Source organism: Hippocampus zosterae, chromosome 13, assembly GCF_025434085.1.
Source record: "Hippocampus zosterae strain Florida chromosome 13, ASM2543408v3, whole genome shotgun sequence".
Lineage (NCBI taxonomy): Eukaryota > Metazoa > Chordata > Actinopteri > Syngnathiformes > Syngnathidae > Hippocampus > Hippocampus zosterae.
Window position 1 is genome coordinate 22,799,182 of NC_067463.1, and position 20,731 is coordinate 22,819,912.

At 49.5% G+C, this 20,731-nt stretch overlaps 1 protein-coding gene across 1 annotated transcript in view; it reads left to right on the top strand.

The window, feature by feature from the left end:
- Positions 1 to 20,731, top strand: part of grin2ab (glutamate receptor, ionotropic, N-methyl D-aspartate 2A, b) — a 55,623-nt gene that overhangs the window by 19,722 nt on the left and 15,170 nt on the right. The window contains exons 5-8 of the mRNA XM_052083996.1: positions 14,452 to 14,618; positions 14,730 to 14,864; positions 14,946 to 15,045; positions 15,681 to 15,886. Of these exons, the coding sequence (XP_051939956.1) occupies positions 14,452 to 14,618; positions 14,730 to 14,864; positions 14,946 to 15,045; positions 15,681 to 15,886 (608 nt within the window). The remainder of the gene's footprint in view (positions 1 to 14,451; positions 14,619 to 14,729; positions 14,865 to 14,945; positions 15,046 to 15,680; positions 15,887 to 20,731) is intronic.

A 20,731-nucleotide genomic window follows, 5' to 3' on the forward strand; every position in this document is an offset into this window, starting at 1 on the left:
AGGAAACTTAATTGGGAGGCGGCATATTCGTATGACAGTGAAAGATGTCCACACCGATCAGCGGCGCCTCCGTGAGGTGCCCGACGAGGCGGCAGACGGACCTGCCCGCCCGCATCAAGTCCTCGTCCGGGAAAACTTTGCGCGGGGCAAACTTTTTTTCTCTGATGCATTTCATTGATCTTAAGGCATCTTTAGCGGTATGTTGACAGCAGCCCGTTTAGGCAGCCAAGCACTCCTCTACTGCAGCCTAATTAGGAAGCAAATGGGTCAGACACCACACGATTGAGGCAAGTTTTGATAGAATGGTGACCAAAAAAAGGGATGGCATCATTTCAACAGCAACCGCTTTCTATTCCCCTCCCCAAAAAAATAAATAAAATCCAACCGCGGCGTCGGGCCTGGGAATATTGCGAGGAAACAAACATAAATGTCACATGAAATGGAAACAAAATAGCAAGAGCCAAAACAGCAACAAATGGGACAAAAGAGCAGCCAGTGTGAAAAGCAATAGCGGTGAGAAATGTCAGACGCCTCGCTGCAAAGTTCCCGGGAATACTCCGACACAAATAGCGCCGTGAAGATGCAGCGACTAACTTATAAGAAACCAGACAAGCGACAGTCACTAACTCGGCAAACGCTCGAAATGGAAGTTTAATTCATTGGCAATCTGAAGTTGAGAAAGACCGCAAAGAATGCCAGACAAATCTTAACGATGCCACTCTAGCGAGGAACAAAACAGCCTTGTCGGGTATGTCGCAGAGCTGCTGTTGATGGTTGCCTTAAACGTGGCCATTTTCAACAAAATGTTGACCGTTGTGTGCTGTTGGATTGAGAGAATGGATGCATCACGACGTTACCGTAGGTGGCAACTCATCTAGTTTGCTGCCTAAACAGGACGCTGTGGAAATGAATGGATTTATTTCTGTTATTCCATTTCTTTCATTATTGATTTTGTCATCTCAAGCGTGCCGTATTCAATCAACGCGGAGTTTGGATCGTGAAGATATGGAGAGTGTTCTGCCTCAACGGGCAGCGGTATCAATTGTGGGGTTTTTTTTTGTTTTTGTTGTAACATTTCCGTTTTTGTCATGTTTTTTAAAATGAGAATATGAAGCAAATCCATCAAGTTTGCTGCCCACATGGGCCGCCTGTAGCACCCCCCCCCCCCCCCCACGCGACCCTAGTGGGTATCAAGCGGTTCGGAAGATGAATGAATGTTTGTATAACTAGCCTACGCTCTGGCCGTCCTTTTTTGGTTTTGTTTTTTTTTTCTTATGCTTAGATGGGCTGCGGTATACATGTTTTCCATTCTTTTGATGATTCCATTTCAGTTTTGCTCATGTTTTGGGGAAAGGAGAATAGGAAGCAAACCCGTCTAGTTTGGTGGAATCTTTGCAGAGCGTTGTGACGGACCGCTTTTCTGCCTAAACGGGCCGCTTTAGAAATTCATCTAACCATTTTTTTTCGTCGTCGTTCATCAGTAGCGAGTTTGTGGAGCGAGAGGTTGTGTAAGCACATTTTTAATCAAACATTTCAAATGATCATCAGCCAGGCGATTAATTGAACGATTACAAAAATCCACAGCGGCTCATTTAGTCGGTAAACTCGTTATACTAAAAGCTCATTACACCAAAGCCTTGACTTTTACCACACCCGTGGCAAACATCGAAATACGCGGAAGGACGCACGTTTCTACGGCAACCCGTTTCGGCGGCAAGAGCATTATTTGGCGGGGGGGAGGGGGGGGGGTTATCATCCTTGGTTTCCTTTGCGCAAATTGCGAGTGTGCAGGCGAGTGGGTGGACGCCAGCCCACGCGATGTCATCTCCCACACATCCTTGTAAACACGCTCTTCCTGCCGCGCTCCCCCCCCCCGCCCCCCTTCGGCCGCTCTCGTCCCGTCACCTCACGCCAACACGGTCCGGCCCTCCCCGCCCCATCACGTCCCTCGTCCCACCCGCTCGCCTCCCGCTCTTTACGCCCCAGTTGCGGAGCACAAAGAGACTCCGCGACAGACAATCGACGCGCGTCCCTTTTCAGAGTGGCCGACTCTTATTTAATCCGCCCTCCGCCGCTATTTCAAGACGGCGTCAAATCGTTCTCCAAAGAGCCGCCGAAAGCCCGCCCGCGTGCACCTGGGGAGAAATAACGCGCGCGCACGTCGTTACGTATTTTCCTCACAGGTCAGCTGACAAACGCAAGTCGTGAGCTCGCGTGACACTCACGGCAAATAGTCCAAATGGTCCTCAAACTTTGACAGATAGCTTCTTCCGATTGGGGGGGGGGGGGCTCATTTGGGGCAAGTACACGTTACGCTGAGTTTGAATTCTGCCCAAAATCTCCAACTGAACTTTCACTGTGAATTTCTTCTGCGGCCCATCTAGGCAGCAGATTGATGAATTCATCGCAGTTTCCGTATGGCCTCAATGCTTTGGACATATTGAACATCGGAGCTGCGTAGCATCGCCGTTGCAAGGCTCACACTTGCGCTTTCTGTTTGGAGTCCTTCCGCAGCCCGTTTGGGCAGCGGACGAATAACGCGTTCGTTGATTGCGGTTTCTATACCCTCCCACGGCTTCACAGCCAAGTGAGCACGCTTTAGCGTGTTCAGCTAACGCGTGTTAGCTGAACACGCTAAAGGCGCTTTTAGTCGCTGCTCTGTGCACGAATCTTTTTTTGGGGGGGGACCAGTCCGCGGACTACCGGTCCATCGAGTATCGATTAGTATCAGGGTGATGTCAATTTTGGGCACTTTAGAGGTGCGGTATGTGCATGAGATGTAAATATGGCACATTGGAGGCGTCCACTCATTGAAAATAACGGAAACATGCTACATTAGCGCTACATACTCTTTAGCCATAATGCTACATTAGCGCTACGCAAATTAGCGAACGCGCACGGAACAAAAGTGGGTTGAATGAGTAACTTTCAGTCACATGGGCTCATTGACACGCTGGCTGCGCATGTAAACAAACACGTCAGTCAACGTTAGCATAGATGCACTTAACGTACAGGATGTGCTAAGAGCATCCTGGCTTGGGGGGGAGGAGGGGCGGGGGGTCGCGCCTCAGGGACGTACGCATTCCGAGCTGGATGTGGGTCACTTTCCGCCCGTCTTATCTGCTCCTCCAGATGTTTGTTTGTTTGTTAGGTCGGTTGACAGAGAAGCGCATTAGAACCGAGCAGACGCGTGTCGAACGGCGGGCGCAGCGGCAACCGATGGCGGCGGCGTCTTGGTCGCAGACTTTGGTTGCCATGGCGGCAACAAAAGGCGGCAATCTTTGCATTCGGCGTAGTTCTAATTCCACGTTCGGGAAGCGTGCGCTATGCATCAAATATGTACATTTAGTACATTAGAGATATGCCGGCACTTTATCGAGGTTTTGTCGACATTAAATATGTAACATGTCAATAATGCGCATGATAGAACATCGAATATAACGCCATGGCGGCCACATTGGAGGTTCATGCATTAAATATGCTCCAGTGGAGGTGCATACAGTACATTGTGTACAAACGTTAATATGCGTTCAAGTCTTTTGTTGCCATGGCTACAAGAAGACGGCGCAAGTGCACGCAAACTTTTGCTCCACATTCTTGGGCGGCGTGCCGTGTCGCGTGGGCGCGCGCGCGGCGTGCTAAACGCCGCGTTTGTGCCGCTCCGATGCCGTTTGTACCACGGCGGCGGCGACTCGTTTGTCAACATCTGCGCTAAAAGCGGAGCTTGATTCAAGCTCACGGACGCGTCACCTGCTCCAAGCTTTTGGATGATGCACTTTTTTTTGGGGGGGGGGGTGGATCAGGCTCAGGTTCTTGTCAAAACGAGACCACGGTGAAGCGTTTACGGCATTTTCACTTTTACAGCTTTTTTAACTGTTGAACGCAGCTGGACTGCCGTGAACAAACGCACTGTTCTTGATGCTAATGCTAACCGTGTAGCGTTGCCATCTTCCTTTTCAGCAGACTCCGATAATTAATTACTCAACTATGGGGAATTTTTCGGGGTGAAGAAATATAGCATCAAGCTAATTGCGACATAGGAGGTTCCGGCCTGACGCAAGCAACATAAAATAGAGGCACGGCGCGGTCATGCTAGCTGGTGAAAGTTAATCCTAAATGCGGACGTTGTGACTGTATTAGCAAGCTAATGCCTCCGCACTAGGCATTAGCTAGTTATTTTAGCTAGCTAAAACGGCGACGGTTTGGTTGTATTAGCAAGCTATTCTTCAGTGTGTTGCTAACTAATGCTGGACCCATATACAAACCTGAGATGTCATGTGAGCAAGCTAATTCTGGATGTACGAGTACATAAAACGAGTGCGTTGTCCTTGTACTAGCTAGCTCATCCTCAGAACGTACGCAAAACAGAGGTGAGAGCTCGGCCATTTAAATCCGTGATTGGCAAAGCGCGGCTCTCGTACCGAGACAAATAACAGAATGAAATGTTCGAGAAACTGCGTATGTGCGAAAGTTACAGCTTCCTTTTTCAGTCAGTCAAGGGCACGCGCACGAGAGCAGCTAGCAGGAAAATGTGACTATTCAGACAAACGTTTCCTTGCCTGACATTTTGTGGTCTTTTTCCCCTCGCGGCATGTGCCAAACGGCACCGCCATTTTACGAGCTGTCCCTTAAACCGGAAGAAACTTCAAAGTAGCCAAGGTGATTTTGCCCCCCCTGAAGCGTCAGGCCGTAAGGCGCCTTCGGCGCGGCCGCGCTAATCCAATTCACGCTTGGCCCGTCTTGCGAGAGCCGCCGGCCAACCGGAAAACACCGTTCAAAATGTGTCAACGCTGACGGGGGTCGCTCCCCTCTTTTGTGTCTGGACGGACATCTTGTTGCAAAGACTCACGACGTACGCGGCTCCAAAGTCTATCCGCCGCTAATGTTTACATCATATTCGTTGTGATTTGCTGCGATGCTGTTCAACCTTTATTGACAGCGGGAAACGTTGCAAAGAAATGGAATGGCTTTTTCAAGATAAAAACAAAATGGAGTCGAAAATAATTGATGTTAGCCGTTCTAGTTTGCCACCTTATCTGCCTCACTAACAAGCCGATTAGAAAGGCGCAAACAATCATAGCTGGTTGCAAAGGATATATATATATTTTTTTTGATTAATATTATTAAAATTAACATAAAAAAAATAAAATAGGCGCTAAGGAATACTTTGTGTTAAAACCATGCCGGAGGGTTCCAATTTTTTAATTATTTTTTTTTATTAAATTTTTTTTTAGGCCGTCGGTGTGAAAGTGTGCTTTCAAGCGTCTGCGGACACGAGCCCGCGCTAAATAAATCATGTCCGTTTTTTTTTGGTTCAAGCAGCAACAAAGCAGCCATTTTGCCGCTGCTTAAACGCGCTCGCCTCGTCTTCAACTTGTGTGCTTGTAAATATTTAAATTGCGGACCCTCGGTGCAGGCGGGCTTTGTTCCATCTCGCCGGGCGTGGGCTCACGTGCGCCGGCTTAATAATGCACACCATCTTGTCAGCGGGAACTTATGGAAACTTCCCGTCATGTTTGACATGTGGAGCGAACACTTTTTTTTTTACGCAAAGCGGGAGGACTCAAATATCACGTTTTTAATCATGACTTTGAGCGGGGAGGGCCAGGTTTGCCGAGCTACAGCTAATGTTAGCGTCGTCATTAGCATCAGCAAAAGTCATTGTTACAGCCGCAGGTTTTTGTTTTTCCTAACTCAATAGTGTAACTACTTTTTTTTTTTCAATTTATTCCGCAACATGTTACCGTGTTCTTCATTTTTTGTTTGGAATTTTTTTTTTTTTCCGTTTTCCATCAATGAAGTGGTGCCTCAACGTTAAAGTTGCCTCGTGACCGCAGTCAAATCACCTTTCGCCACTGAAATGAATGGAAATGCAGTTAATCCGTTCCGGTGCGGCAGAAAACACGCGCAAAAAAAAATTTGGAACATGTTTTTGTCGTTTTGATAAGAATCACTTGCTACAGAATTTGAGTACAATTCAAAAGCTATTTCATTTGATATCTTCCATTTTTTTTTGACGGGCGGAAGACAACGATTAGGCGATGAATCGTGGTTTGATGGAAAAGTATTAAATACACTTGGAATAAAAAACAAAAAGACAAAAGTTGCAACAATGGCACGCCGAGGCAAGTTTGCAGGCAGAGTTTGCGAGGTGATGCCTGCGCGCTCTCTGGCAAGTCCAATTCCTCTCAGCTCGCCTCAGTTCAGTTCAGCCCGGCGCTGCCGCGTGGGCGGCCAACGTTGCCGCCGCCGCTTCTGCTGTATAAATAAATTTCTGCCAGCCAATGGGAGAGCGGCGGAAAGAAGGACGATGTGGGGGGGGGGGGAGGCCGTTCACACGGGAGAACAAAGTAGGAGAGCGAGAACGGACTCGATCGCATTGAGAATGATTGCGCCATATATGGGAAGCGTTGAGAAGATGAGAGGGAACAAGTGTGATGGATGTGAAGATTGACCCTTCAAACTGCGTGTGGGGGCGTCGAAGGGCAATGGGGGGGTGGGTGGGGGGGGGGGGGTGCTGGAATGACACCATCGCTGTTAGTCACCACCCGCCGTGATTAAGAGCGTTGAAGCTGGCGCCAAGCCGCCACGGGCACGACTCGAAAACATCCCACGTGATGTTTATCGAGGTAGAATCAGCGGCGGGGAGGAGAATATCGGACGTCGTACTGGCCAATGGTGGACATGTTTGACGCCGTCCGGGTGACACCTTGACGTTAGAATTGGCAGGCGGCCATCATCATCATCGGCCGCAGTTTTGACAATTAAACAAACACATCACTGCCGTCATTTAATTAGTTTTGAGAAATCCAGACAAATTGGTATTGGGGAGTCACTCGGGCTGAAGTCCCGGCGCCATTTTTCCACTCGAGGGAGCCATGTTGTTACGTCGTCAACATACGTGTTCTTAAATCATTCTTTGGATTTTTCGGTCACTGTCCCCGATATTAAGTCTTATTTTGGAATATTTGCAGCCCGATCCTTTCACACGACAATTGTCGAAAAGGCCTCGGCGATGAAAACAACGCCGCTTCTTACATTGAACGTACTACGTCAGCCCATCACCGATCCCGTGACTTGATTGACAAAGAGGGCAACCAATAAGATGAGCGCATCACCGCTCATGCGCAGACAATGGCGCTAAGTGCTAAGCGCTAAGCTAGTCAGCGAATGACCCGCGTTTTGAAGGCACGGGTGCCCAATACATCGATCGCAATCGACCAAGAACCAGCACAATGGTCCCAAGTCGACCGCGAGTGGTGGTTCTTTTCAAATTGTTGTCCTCAATTTGGTATCAAGGTGATTGTAAGGTGAGGCGCTCGTGAGGGGAAACTTTGCATGTAACCTCCAGAAGCCATCCTGTCAAGTGCGATTAAACTTGCGCCCGTGTCATTTATTTCCAGCTGAGTCACAAATCAGCAAGGCAGCCACCCGGCGACTGCTTTCGCTTCTCGGCGCCGACTCGAGTCCCTCCGAAAAGTCCGGGCTGGAACTTGCCGGGCGTCGCGCAAGCGCACCGCTCGATTGAGTCATTGGTCCTCTTGGGCCGCGGGTAGGGGGGGAGCGCCTGTTCCGGTTTGCCGATGGGGAGGGCGAGCCGGCCGCACTTTGATCCGCTCGTTCAAAGCCAAGAAAAGCAAATTAAATTGGCCTTTTATGAGCAAGTCCTGACACGCGGGACGCCCCGTTTGGTGCCATGCTTACATCGCTGTGACGTCATCGCGGTGCGTTTCAGGGCCTGCGTCACCGTGGCAACTCATGCTAGCAACTTTTGCATCTGATTGGGGAACAAATTAAGAAAGTGAGATCATCTGTGTGATTTATTGAATGCGACCGAGCTTGTACTTTCCTTTTTTTAGGGGCTGGGGTGAGGGGGGGGGGGGGGCAACATCAAAAAGGCAGAGTTGCCAAGCGGGCAGGGGGGGGGGATGGTGCGCAGAGCTAAAAGGCAAAAGAGGGACAAGAGATGGCTGCTGGTGACATCATTGCTTTCAGAGCGGCGGCGGCGGCCCTCGGGCCAGCCGGGGCCCCCGATCGTCTCTCCGCAGTCTTGTGTACTTCCCTCCCGCTGAATTATTCAGCTGGCTCTGATGGAGAGACTCTGACTGCGCTGACGTGTGTGCAAATGCGTATACGGCATCATCCTCAACTCCAAGATGGTGAGTGAGTGCGTCTTTCGGTATGCGAGTACAACTGGTCTTCATCTGCACTCCAACCAGAGACTGGAGGTGGAGATGACGCCCCCCCCCCCCCCCCCTAAGCGTGAATCATCTCTTTTGGCCCATCTCAACACGATGAGCGCAGACGGGCGCGCACATGCACGCGCGTGGCGTTAAGTGTATTAAGGAGCGAGCCGGAGGAGTGTCACCCTCTGTGCTTTTCAGGACGAGTACATGCCCGATATAGCCGCTCGAGCTCTATGTGGGTTCGTTTTTTTTTTTTTTTTTTTTTGGTGCTGTATCGCTTGCTAGCTGTGATGAAAGCCATAGAGCGGGAGCTAGCAAAGAGCCCGCGAGCATTTCGGGGAGGTTATTTGTTGCCGATGTGCCTTCTTAACTACCGAATAAGAAAGTGAATGTCGTTTGTTTGTTTCTCATAACCAGAAATCGACCACGTGTGTGCGCTCGCGCGCGTGAGTGACCGAGCGATTTAATGTAATCAATCCGCAGAGCGAGCGAGAGTTTGTGTGCGAGCGAGTGGCGATGGTGGGCAGCGATTGCCGAGATTGATGAGAGGGAAAAAATGATGCGATGGAAGCGTGGAGTGCGGCTGAATTGCCTCTTATTAGCATCCGGCTAGTGCGGCTCCTCCGGAAAGTGCCGCTCTGGATTTCGTGCCAGGCGGACAAGCGGCGGCTTTTTTTTTTTTTTTTTTCGTCATCGCGCACAAAATTTCATGTTTCATTGGATTTTTCTTCTTGTTCATTTCCGAAGCCCTGCAAGATTTTCTCCCCCAAAATTTGTGACATATCTTGCGCAATAGGCTGATCTCGTCTGCTGTTGTTTCCTCTTTTCCCCGAAACGTAGCCCCCATTTGGCGGCGGCCGCTCACGTTTGATGTTGTGGCTAATAGGGCGTAGCAGGTGATGGCAGCTCCAGCCTATTATCTCTGCTCTGCTGTCTAATAGCCACTGGCTTTAAGCATCTGGCATCAAGTACCCCCCACAGGATGCTCTCATACGCACACCCGCATAATCCACAGCCACACATGAAATGGCCAAAAGTGTTTTGCGCATATGCAGGCACGCGTGGCAGGGCGGGTGCTCCTTTTTCCTGCTGGGAATCGCCAGCCAGCTTTTAATTAGTGCGGGACATGGATTCACTTATCTGCTCTTTGACATCCATGGAAGCGCGCACACACACACACACACACACACACTCACCGACCGCTGCCGCCTCGCCGCTTGCCCTCGTCCATAAGCGGCGACCTATCCCATCCATCAGCGGTGTCGCAGAATGAGTCGCGGCATGTTGTGCCAGAAATAAAGGCGCTGCCTTCTGTGGGCTGCCCATCGATTCGCCATGGAAACAATGGCTATTGTGTGAAGGAACGCCACTGCGAGATGGAGCGGACGAGGAGGCTAAAGCTAGTCTCCGGGAGGAGAGACGCGATGATGATGATGATTTGTGGCACTTGCCGAGATTTGCTCAACAGCAGCCAGATTTTCTGAAGAAATTTTGCTCCATTTGGAATGTTTTTCAATATTTTTGGCATTTTTTTTGCTATTGTTTATTGCTCTGCAAATTTGACATGATGACCAGCGGGTGCGATGCTGCAGGAAAAGCCCCCTCCAACGCCACCTGTTGGTCACAAACAGAACAATTGCAATATTACAATACAATACAATACAATACATTCTGATTTATATATTGATAGTTATTTCATTCAAAATGTGATTTGAAATAGTTTAGAATAGGGCTTTATTTGTGTCTCGTGCAAAGCGTGTTCTAATTCTGCGCATGTTTGGACTTTGATCCCATTTGGTCGTTTCGCAGACGCGTGCATTTAGAAAGCGGCGTTTGCAACGTCGCAGGCGCAGCCAATGTCCTTCCCGGCCAATGGAGGCCTTTTAAAATCAGCGTAAGTGATCACGAACTGCAAGATCTCCACTTGCGGATGATGGAAGTCGGCCAGGGCGGTCCTAAATAACCGCTGTCAAGTGGGCACTCCAGAGACGGCTTTGGTGTCCGCGTGCCCACCCAAATTACGTGCCAATTATGACTCGCTAGTTTACGCGGCGTTCCCGGTCCGGGACCCGCAGCGCATGCCCATCCATCCGCTAGTCGGTCCGATCATCGGCTGACTCACAGCCAGCCGCCTGCTGCCGTTTTTACATCAGGCCTCGGGTTGCTGGAGTCCAGCGGAGTCATCATCAGTGGGCAGTGAGTGAAACGGAGTGGCTTACATATTTTTTTTTCTTTTTCCCTTCCCAAAGGCTTTCTCGCTATAAATATCCAACTGGCAATTCTGCCGGAGGAGAAGGAAAAGAGGGGGTGAGTGGGGGGGTTCCCGAGATGGGGGGGGGGCGGTGGAGGGGAGGGTCCGCGCTGTCGATTATCTCCCGCGCCGGGGCGCAAAATGACATTAGCATCTCTTTCTCTTCCAAGTGCCATAAGTCAAATGCATATTATGAGTCACGCTGCGTACGTCGGCGCACATCTCATTTTTATCCGTGCCACAATGCGGACAGTGAAGCCTTGCGACTTGCGGGGGTTATACCTCCAGTCCCGTCGCAATAATTTGCAGGGCACGACCGATATTTACTCTATAAGGCTAATGCGGATTGTCATGTGTAGTCGGGTATGATTTCTGACTTGAAATTAGTGCTGTCAGTCTAACGGGTTATTATCGCCATTAATTTAAGACCATTTTCCCCTCGGTTCATATTTTTTTTAATCGCGAGATTAATGCAGCATCACGTCACGGATGTTACGTTGCTCTAAAATAATAAAATGTGCTCCAAGTTTGAATCACTGCTCCAAGTGAAAAATGTTCAGCAAAAATTGAAAGTCGAAATTGTTGTTTCAGTCAATATTTGCATTTTGCACAAAGAAAACGGATCCACGATTCCATGTTGACGAGCGCATTAAAACGGGAAAAATAGGAGAAAAAGGAATCAAAGGAAATTTTGACTAGATAAAAATCTGTGATTAACTAATTCCGAGTTAACTATGAGATTATGCATTTGATCGCGATTAAATATTTGCATCGTTTGACAGCGCTAGTTTAAATGCTAATGTGCTAACAGGCGGAACGGTAGCACAAAAAGCACACCGACTGGCGGAGAACAAATTTGCAAGACGCCTTCTGTGGTTGGCCAGGACTTCAAACGTGAATTATTTCAAATGATATCATATGCAAAGAAACCTGCCACAAACATTCCTGGACGAGGATTTCCCCACGTTGGTCATTTGAATTCCGTGGTGTCTTGCTAACTAAAAAAAAACCTACAAGAAAACTTGTTGTGTCTTGGCCTCTTGTCAAGACTTTTCATCGACGTCCGCACCCGGTTCCCGCCAACATTTTGGCTAGCACACACCATTTTTTTAGCCATTCCACGGCGACTTTCCGCTTCCTGCGCGACAACACGTTGATGATATGATGTCGTTTTAAAGCGCCGTCACCGAGAATCATCCGCGTCGCGCGGACCCGCTCCCTTGACTTTCCCGCACGGCGCTCCGTGTTCGCCGGAGTACGTTTGGGGATTTGCCGCCGGAGCGTCGCATGTTTGCATAGAACATTTCCAGAGCAAAACATGTTTCGGAGCGCCCGGGGACGCGCGGCGCTCATCTCCGGTCGGTTGTCCATAGCGGAGCACTCGCTAGCGGTGTGTGTGTGTGGTCGGCATGTTAAATGCTATGCTAGCCGGGCTGTTAAATACTACAGTAACCCGGAAGCTTGGAGAGCGAGCGGGTGTTAAATAGTAAATAAGTCGGGGAGCCCGTGTCTCCCCGAGCTACACGCTATAGCGCTAACATACAGTAGCGTATATACGGTGCCGTTTTTACACTAACATCCATCCATCCATTACCTGTTCCGCCGGGTGCGCCGGAGCCTCTCCCGGCTGCCTTCGGGCAGTCGGCGGGGGTGTCGACAACCCGTTGTTAGCCAATCGCAGGGATTCCCGCTCACAGTCACACCCAGGGAGAATTTCCAGGGCTCACTCAACCTACCATGCATGTTTTTGGAATGCGGGAGCACTACCCGGAGAAAACCCGCACAGACACGGGGAGATCATGCAAACTCCACACAATCGAACCCACAACGTCTGCACTGCGATGCCGACGTGCTCGCCGCCTGACCCTTACACCAACATTTGACAACAAAAGCCAATGATCATGTCATCAGAACACCCGAATGCCGACGGCCTTTACTCTCGTTGGCTTGTTGGGGCAAGCACACGATTCATTATTTTAATATTGTTTTCTCTTAATGTCTTCTTTAATGTAAGCATTAAAAAAAATTTTTTTTGCACAATCTTCCTCTTCCAGGCTTGCCCCCCCCCCCCCCGCCCCCCTTGCCTTTTGTCAGCGCTAATTCTTTGTTAGCAGAAGGATTTCCAAGAACATCTGCTGAGTGTTTAGGGAGAATTAACGAGGTAACCGAAGACACAGCGCATGAAACCGGCTGCTCTTGTTTTCCGAGATTAGCGGCGTGGCACGTTAAGGAAAATATCTCAGCAAAGCCTCTGCCATTTTGCGCCCTGTCGCCGATTATGGCGTCGAAAAAAAACCCCACACACGCACGGGATAACGAGCAGGCTAGCAGCCTAATCAGGACTTTCCGGTGGCGCGCATTCACGATAGCGTGGCGCGTTTTTTACAGGCCATGAAGGCTCACGCGCGGTTTGCGTTCCTGCTACTAAAAGTCCACACACACACACACACACACACACATGCAGCATGACATTTGCTCGCATGTGTGTGTGTGTGTGTGTGACGTCTGTCCGCCACAAAGAAACTTAACGTGAGCACACACACACGTGTGGCTATGATCTTTCCACAGAGCAAGCGAGCGATCCGTCGCGGGCGCTCGATTATTCATGCGCTACGGCCCCCGAACCATCGGCACGGCTGGATTTGGACTTGCCGCGTGTGTGTGTGTGTGTGCGTGTGCGCGTATAATATTTGTATAATTCATGCACGATGTCATCAGGGAATCTGTAGGTGACACACGTGTGCGCTGTGTGTGTATAATTGATGTGCATGATCTTCAGACCGCACTTTGCTCCAATGACACGTTGTGCTGCTTTTGCGGCGACAAGCTCTTTTCCTTTTTGCTCCTCCTTCCACTTGCTCTCATTTCCCTGGTGCTTCCTTTCCCGTCCTGCTTTCCCGTTGCTGTCCTGTCCTCCCGTTTGAGTGACATGTTCTTTATTTTCCATGTCCTCTTCTTCCTCGGCGCTCCCTTTGCAACCTTTTTCCTCCTTTAGGGCTTTTGCCTCTTTTCCTGTCCTGTTCTGTCCTGTCCTATACTTGAGCTTCCTCTCTTCCCTCCCTTGACAATCCTGCTCCGTCCCATCTACGTTCCTGTCCTTTGCGTTCTGTTCTTTACTTTCCTTCGCGTCTCGACTTTTCTGTTCTTACTGTTCAAAAACGGTGGAAAACGACGTCGTCCTTGGCGTTCAAGGTTGTGTGTGTGTGTGTGTGTGTTTCCCTCTCTGGTTTATGTGTGTTGTGGGGACCCCTCGAGGCACGAGCGCGCCACCGCTATCGGCACCCGAGTGACGCTAAGCCTGTTGCCACGCGGAGATTCTCCCCCTCTTCTCTAAACCCGAGTACAAAGTGTCACCTGCAGCGAGGCAGGCAAGCGTGCACGCGTGCGCACGCACGGGTGCGGTGACATGGATCTTTTTGAAGTACAATTTCATCCTCTCTCACTGCTCATGTGTGACGAGAGGCTGTCGAAATCTCCGCAGGGCCGCCTCTCACTGTCTGTTTCGTCTGGTTGTGCGTGTGTGTGTGTGTGTGTGTGTTTGTGTGTGTGTGTGTGTGTGTCTTTGGTGGCCTCCACAACACACACACTTTCACGCACACAAAGGTAAAGAGGACCGGAGCTGACAGCTGATTTTTTGTTGTGAAGCCTTTGACGCTAAATGTGTCTCGTACGTACTGCGCGAGGAGGGCCGGGTGTGTGGGTGCGCTCGTTCTCCCCCCCACACCCCCCCCCGCCACGCTGACTCTCCTGCAGCAGGTGTTTGGAAATTCAAGCGAGCGAGATGAAGTCCGGCGTGGCACCAGCAAGAGAAAATAGCAGAAATAAATCAACGGAAATTCAAAGAAAAAGCCAGATCGACGGTTCGGTTTTTTTGCGGTGTTGGGAGCCCCCGCCCCCGGCCAGTCGTACGTTTGCGGTCAGGACTAAGGCCGAGCGAAAACGCGTGACCGGCGTTCAGGGAAGGAAACGCTTACGCTGTCTTTTTTCTCTCCGTCCACCTTCCGCCCCCGCTAGGACGAGAAGTCGACCTTCTTCCAGTTCGGTGCCGCCCTGCAACAGGAGGCCCTCCTCATGCTGGCCATCATGGAGGAGTACGACTGGCACGTCTTCTCCATCGTCACCTCCAAGTTCCCCGGCTACCAGGACTTCATCGGCACCCTCAGGGTCACCGTGGACCACAGGTCGGGCAACCGGTCCCATCGAGACACAAATTTCATCCGTTTTTGAAAACTCTTGCCAGTACTCGGAGTGGGAAAAAAAAATGTGCTCTGATGCGAGTTTTGTTCCTTCAGCTTTGTGCGCTGGGACCTGCAGAGCGTGGTGACTCTGGACGCCGTGGACGGAGACCCCAACTCCAAGTCTCACATCGCCCTCAAGAGGATCCAGAGTCCCGTCATCCTGCTCTACTGCTCCAAGGACGAGGCCGTGTAAGAAGCCTTTATGACGCAGATATGAAACTTGATCATCATCCGGACTCTGACTCGCCCCCCCCCCCCTGCCGCCGACAGCTACATCCTGGAGGAGGCGCGCTCGTTGGGCCTGATCGGAGCCGGTTACATCTGGATTGTGTCCAGTCTCACCACGGGAAACCCAGACTTCACCCCCGAGGTACCGTAGCAAGCATTCTTCTTCTCTTGTCACCAGCGTAGGGCTGCGCAATTCATTGAATTTTCATCATTGATCACCGATTTTGACAGCCGTTATTTGATCGGCGGCCATCTTGAAGAAAGAAATGAACTCTTTTTATGCGGCGTCTTAATCGTATGTATCGCATGTTGGGCTGGTGTTCTTCGAGGCTTTCCTGAGTTGGGTCACATGACACTTGCGATTGGAGCACTTTAATGTCCGTTTTCAGCCGACAGCGGAGGACAGCGAACGAACAAAATGGCAGTGGCTAACACTTGCTAACACTTGGCGCGCGTGAATGCTAAACCTTTGTTGTTAGCCCAGCTGTGCTCTGTTCCCGTTCTTTTAATTCTTCGGTTTCTGGGGGGGAGGAAAAAAAAAGCAGGGGGGAGAAGCAGGCATATTCAGCACTTTAGTGAATGCACTTTTTGGCAGGGAATCAACAGAGCGGGGAGATCAATACCGGCTTGATGTATCACCTTAGATAGTCATTAGCCTAGCAACACCGAAGAAGACGACTGAAAACGCTAATCGACACGATTTCCATCCCAAGGAAATTAAAAAAAAACCCTGCCTTTGAAACGCAGTTCCTCAATGTCTGTCCGCTGCCCGACTAGGCCTTTCCCCTGGGCATGATCTCGGTGTCCTACGATGATTGGGAGTACCCGCTGGAGACGCGGATGCGGGACGGCGTGGGCATCATCTCATCGGCGGCCACCGCCATGCTGCGAGAGAAGGGCGAGCTGCCCGAAGCGCAGGGCGGCTGCTACAGCACGCCGTCGGACCGCAGCCCGGGCAAGCTGCCGCCCAGCGCCCTGCGCAGGTGCGTTTCCGTGCCGCCTCGTCGAGAAGCGCCGCCCAAATGGGTATCCGATGAAACTTTGCGCCTTGGTTACTTTTATGATATCGACTGTTGCAAAGAACGTGGCTACTGCTACCGCCTAGATGGGCTGCGGGATAACATCCGCCAAAAATAAGGTGCGCTTTGAATGTTTGTGTCCACCCCGCTGCGTCTATGTATCCGCAGTCATAGATGGTTACCGAGATGGGATGCGGAAGAATATCGGCAGTAAAGAAACAAGGTGAAGTTTGGCGTCGGTAGCATCATGTTTCCAACATCAACATCAAAAAATGTCGTTACTCTGAGTAGTATTGCCCCCGATGGTTTGCGGACGAATGTAAACGAAAAAAGAGACGAGATAATAATAATAATAATACATTTTATTTGTGGGCGCCTTTCTAGAAACTCAAGGACACCTTACAACAAGCAGTTAAAATCACGAGTACAATGTTAAAAAACTACATCAAATAAGATAAGAAAAAATACAACAAAATAAATAAATAAAACAATGGCTTTATGGTCTGAGTGAATAGGCTTGTCGAAACAGATGTGTTTTGAGGCGGGATTTGAAATGTGTTAATGAGGCTGTATTACGAAGGTCAGCGGGGAGTGAGTTCCATAGCTGGGGAGCAGAGCGACTGAAGGCTCTATTTCCCATGGTGACGAGGCGAGCAGGGGGGACAGAGAGGAGGACAGAGGAGGAGGAACGAAGAGAGCGGACAGGCGTAGGAATATGGATGAGGTCAGATAGGTATGGAGGGGCTAGGTCATGAATGGATTTGAATGTGAGTAGCAGGATTTTATATTGAATGCGGTGTAAAATGGGAAGCCAGTGGAGATGTTGGAGGACAGGTGTAATATGGTTTATGTATGGCGTGAGTGTGATAATGCGGGCGGCTGAATTTTGGACCAGCTGAAGCTTATGGAGGGTTTTTTGAGGGAGACCAAACAGAAGGGAATTACAGTAATCGAGTCGCGAGGTGACGAGGGTGTGTACAAGTATAGCAGTGGACTGAGGAGTGAGAGAAGAGCGGAGCCGGTGGATGTTTCGAAGATGATAATATGCAGAACGAGTGATGTGGTTGATATGTGAGGTGAAGGAGAGGGTGCTATCAAGGATGACACCCAGACTCTTGACCTGAGGGGAGGGGGAGATGGAAGAGCTTTCGAAGGGAATGGAGAAGTTGTTTATTTTGTTTAGATTGGATTTAGTGCCTATAAGGAGGAATTCAGTTTTATTGCTATTCAGTTTGAGGAAATTTGAGGTGAACCAAGATTTTAATTCCTGCAGGCAGTTGGTTAGGGAGGATGGTGGAAGTACGGTATTAGGTTTGGTAGAGATGTAGAGCTGGGTGTCATCCGCGTAGCAATGAAAATGAATGTGATGTTTCCTGAAGATATTACCCACGGGAAGAAGATAGATTAGAAATAGCAATGGGCCAAGGACAGAACCCTGAGGAACACCTGAAGTGAGGGGAAAGGGGTGAGATCTAAAACGTTTGAGCTGGATAAACTGGGTGCGGTCAGAAAGATAGGAGCGGAACCAGGAGAGGGGGATGCTGGTGATGCCAATGGAGGAGAGTCTGTCGAGGAGGATGGAGTGAGAGATGGTGTCAAAGGCTGCACTGAGGTCAAGCAGGAGGAGGATGGCGAGTGAACCGGAGTCAGCAGAGAGAAGAAGGTCATTGCATATTTTGAGGAGGGCAGTTTCAGTACTATGGAGGGGACGGAAGCCAGATTGAAATTGTTCGTATAGCTTATTGGAGGAAAGATGGGTGTGAAGTTGAGCAGCTACTGTTTTCTCTAGAAGTTTGGAGATGAACGGAAGGTTTGATATGGGACGAAAGTTGTTCAAGTCGCAGGGATCAGAGCCAGGTTTCTTCAGTATGGGAGTGACAGCAGCAGTTTTGAGATGAGATGGTACAATGCCAGTAGAGAGGGAAGTTTGAATAATGTTAGTGATGAGAGGGGAGAGGGCCGGGATAGAAGCTTTGACTAAAACAGTAGGGAGAGGGTCAAGCTGACAAGTAGAGGATTTGGACTTCTGGATTAAGATGGAGATTTGGTGGACAGATGGGGATGTGAATGCAGAGAATAGGTGGGTAGGAACCGGGGAGAATGGAGAAGGAGGGTTAGGAGCAGCTGAAGGGGTGAGTTGCTGGTGGATAAGTTGGATTTTGGATGTAAAAAATGAGGCCAGAGTATTACAAAAATCAGTGGAATAGAGATGTGAGGGAAGAGTGTCAGCAGGTTTAGTGAGTTTAGAAATGAGTGAAAAGAGTGATCTGGGGTTGCCTTCATTGGAACTGATTAATCCAGAGTAGAAGATTGATTTGGCTTTGGATATTGAGTCCTTGTAATGGAGAAAGTGGGTAGTGTACATTTCTTTATGAATGGCGAGTCCAGTTTTTCTATATAATCTTTCAAGTTGACGGCCTTTTGATTTAAGTTGTCTGAGGGTAGGGGTAAACCAGGGTGCTGTTTGGTTGAAGGAGACAGTTCGGGTTTTGAGTGGGGCCAGGATATTGAGAATGTTATGGAGATTTGTATTGTAGTGTGTCAAAAACTCATCTGTTGTAGAAAGACAATCAGTACTGGGGAGGTTGTTGATAAGTGATTCTAAATTGTCCGGGTTAATGTCCTTGATTTTACGGAAATGTATAATGCGTTGTGGGTTGGATTTGAAAAATGACAGGTTAACATTGAATGAAAGCAATAGATGATCTGTGTATGGGAGGAGATCGGTTTTACAGTTTGTTGGTGATAATCCAATACAGCAGATCAAGTCCAGAATATGTCCTTTACTGTGTGTGGGAAAGTTGACATACTGTTGAAAACCAAAACTGTCCAGACAGGAGGTAAAGTCTTTGGTAAGTGAGTCATTGATATTGTCCATGTGTATATTAAAATCTCCTAAGAGAATCACATTTGGTGATAGTGTATACAGATGAGTGAGGAGTGTAGTAATGTCAGTGATAAAATTCTTGTTTGGTTTTGGTGGACGGTAAATAGTGGCAATCAGTGTGGGAGTTGATCCAGAGAGCTGTATAACAGTCGCTTCAAAAGATAAAAAAGCAGGCACATTTACAGGTGCAAATTTCCAATCCTCGCGCAGAATCATCGCGAGGCCGCCTCCCCTCCCAGTCGTGCGCGGCACAGCGTGATAAACAAAGCCCGGTGGAGTAGCTTCATTAAGAGTACCATAATCATCTGGCTGCTGCCAGGTCTCAGTCAGACACAGAATGTCAAACTCACGGTCTGTCAGGAGGTCGTGGACGAACTGGCCCTTGCTCGTAAGGGAGCGGATGTTCAGTAGGCCAACGTTGACAGGAGTGCAGCTGCGAGCGACCGCGATGCTATCCGACCTCGGGACGCGTGTCAACACAGAGGCATCCGCACGGCGTCCGGTGTTCTTCCGTGGGCGGCGAGCGGTGGACCAGAACGACCTGATGGAGCTGGAGTTGTCGTATTGATAGTTTCGGCGTGAGCCCCGGTGAGTGCACCTTCGCCGGGGCACGTAAAGGATGTCCGGGTGTTGGAGCAGAGCAGGCGGTGGTGGACCGTGTTGATTAAAGTTGAGTTTGAGCTCAGTGGCTGCATATTGGTGAAGCGCTTCCAATGAGTGGTGGAAAACACACAGAGCGAACCAGCAGAAAGCAAGCCACTCACAGCTGATTGACATAGCCGGACCGGAGTAATGAAGTCGGGAAGCGGCAACAGTTAGTGGGTAAGCTAGCCGCTAGCCGCAACTCAACGACAACTCAATACTCGATGACAGGTAATGACAGTTCGGCCGATCGAGTGTGGATTGATCATTGTTCACTCGGTGACCATAAAAGCAGGTCGACATAAAATATGTCGGCTATAAAAGATAAAAAATTGACATGAAATGGACTTAAAAATCAAAAAATCACGGGGAGTAGCGGCGTCCAAAATTCGCCAGCGTTCACTCCGGAAGTGACGTTAACCTTCTAAAGACGCTTCTTGCTCAAAAATTTGAGATTTGGGCGAGTGCCTCGTCGTGCCGTAGTTCCGGCAAGTAGTCCGGAGTTGTCGCTGGTGCCGCCGAGTTGGCCGACTGAAGAAAGTAAATGTAGAAGAGCGAGGCGAAGCTTCGCGAAGCATCATTTCTCTTCAGCAGGGTGCAATTTGAAGTGCTATTTTGTCTTTCTCAGATCAATGCTGTTGTCTAAAACTCAAGCAGGGACTATGTTGTTACCGGTGCTGCCTCGACGGGCTGCCTAGTTGCGCTCCCTGAAAGGGCTGTTGGAAAACAAAAACAACAAAGGATCAATCTTCACTTTGGGGTGGCAACTATCTTGTCTGCAGGATTGTTTCCTGGTGCTGAAGTCGTATGTTGCTGCTAGTCCTACCTAAACGGGCCGCGGAATCAAGTCCGCAAAAGCAAAACTAGATTTAGTTTGGTGTAGCAAGGATAACTCTTCAAACGTTATATCAACGGTTTGCGTGCCATGTGTCGTTTTTTTTTTTACCGTGTTGTTACTTGTGCCGCGTAAACGGGCTGCCGAAGAAAGCAAACATGAAAGAAACAAGGTGGCGTTTGGTGTTTGGTGTTTGGTGTGGCGTGTGTGTCTTATCGCCGCATGACTGGACGCATAGTCGGGATTAAAGCGGCTTTGTTCTCCTTTCTTGTTGCTCGGCTCTGTGGGCGCCACGCACGCATGCACGCGCAGCAGAATAGAAAGGCGCGTGTCTTGCATTGCTAGGCATACAAGTTTTCACTCCTTGGCAACAACCAGCAGAAAATGCTGAAAATTAATTCAGGCCCAACCAAGAACCTGCCTAAATGGGATGCTACTGTGTATA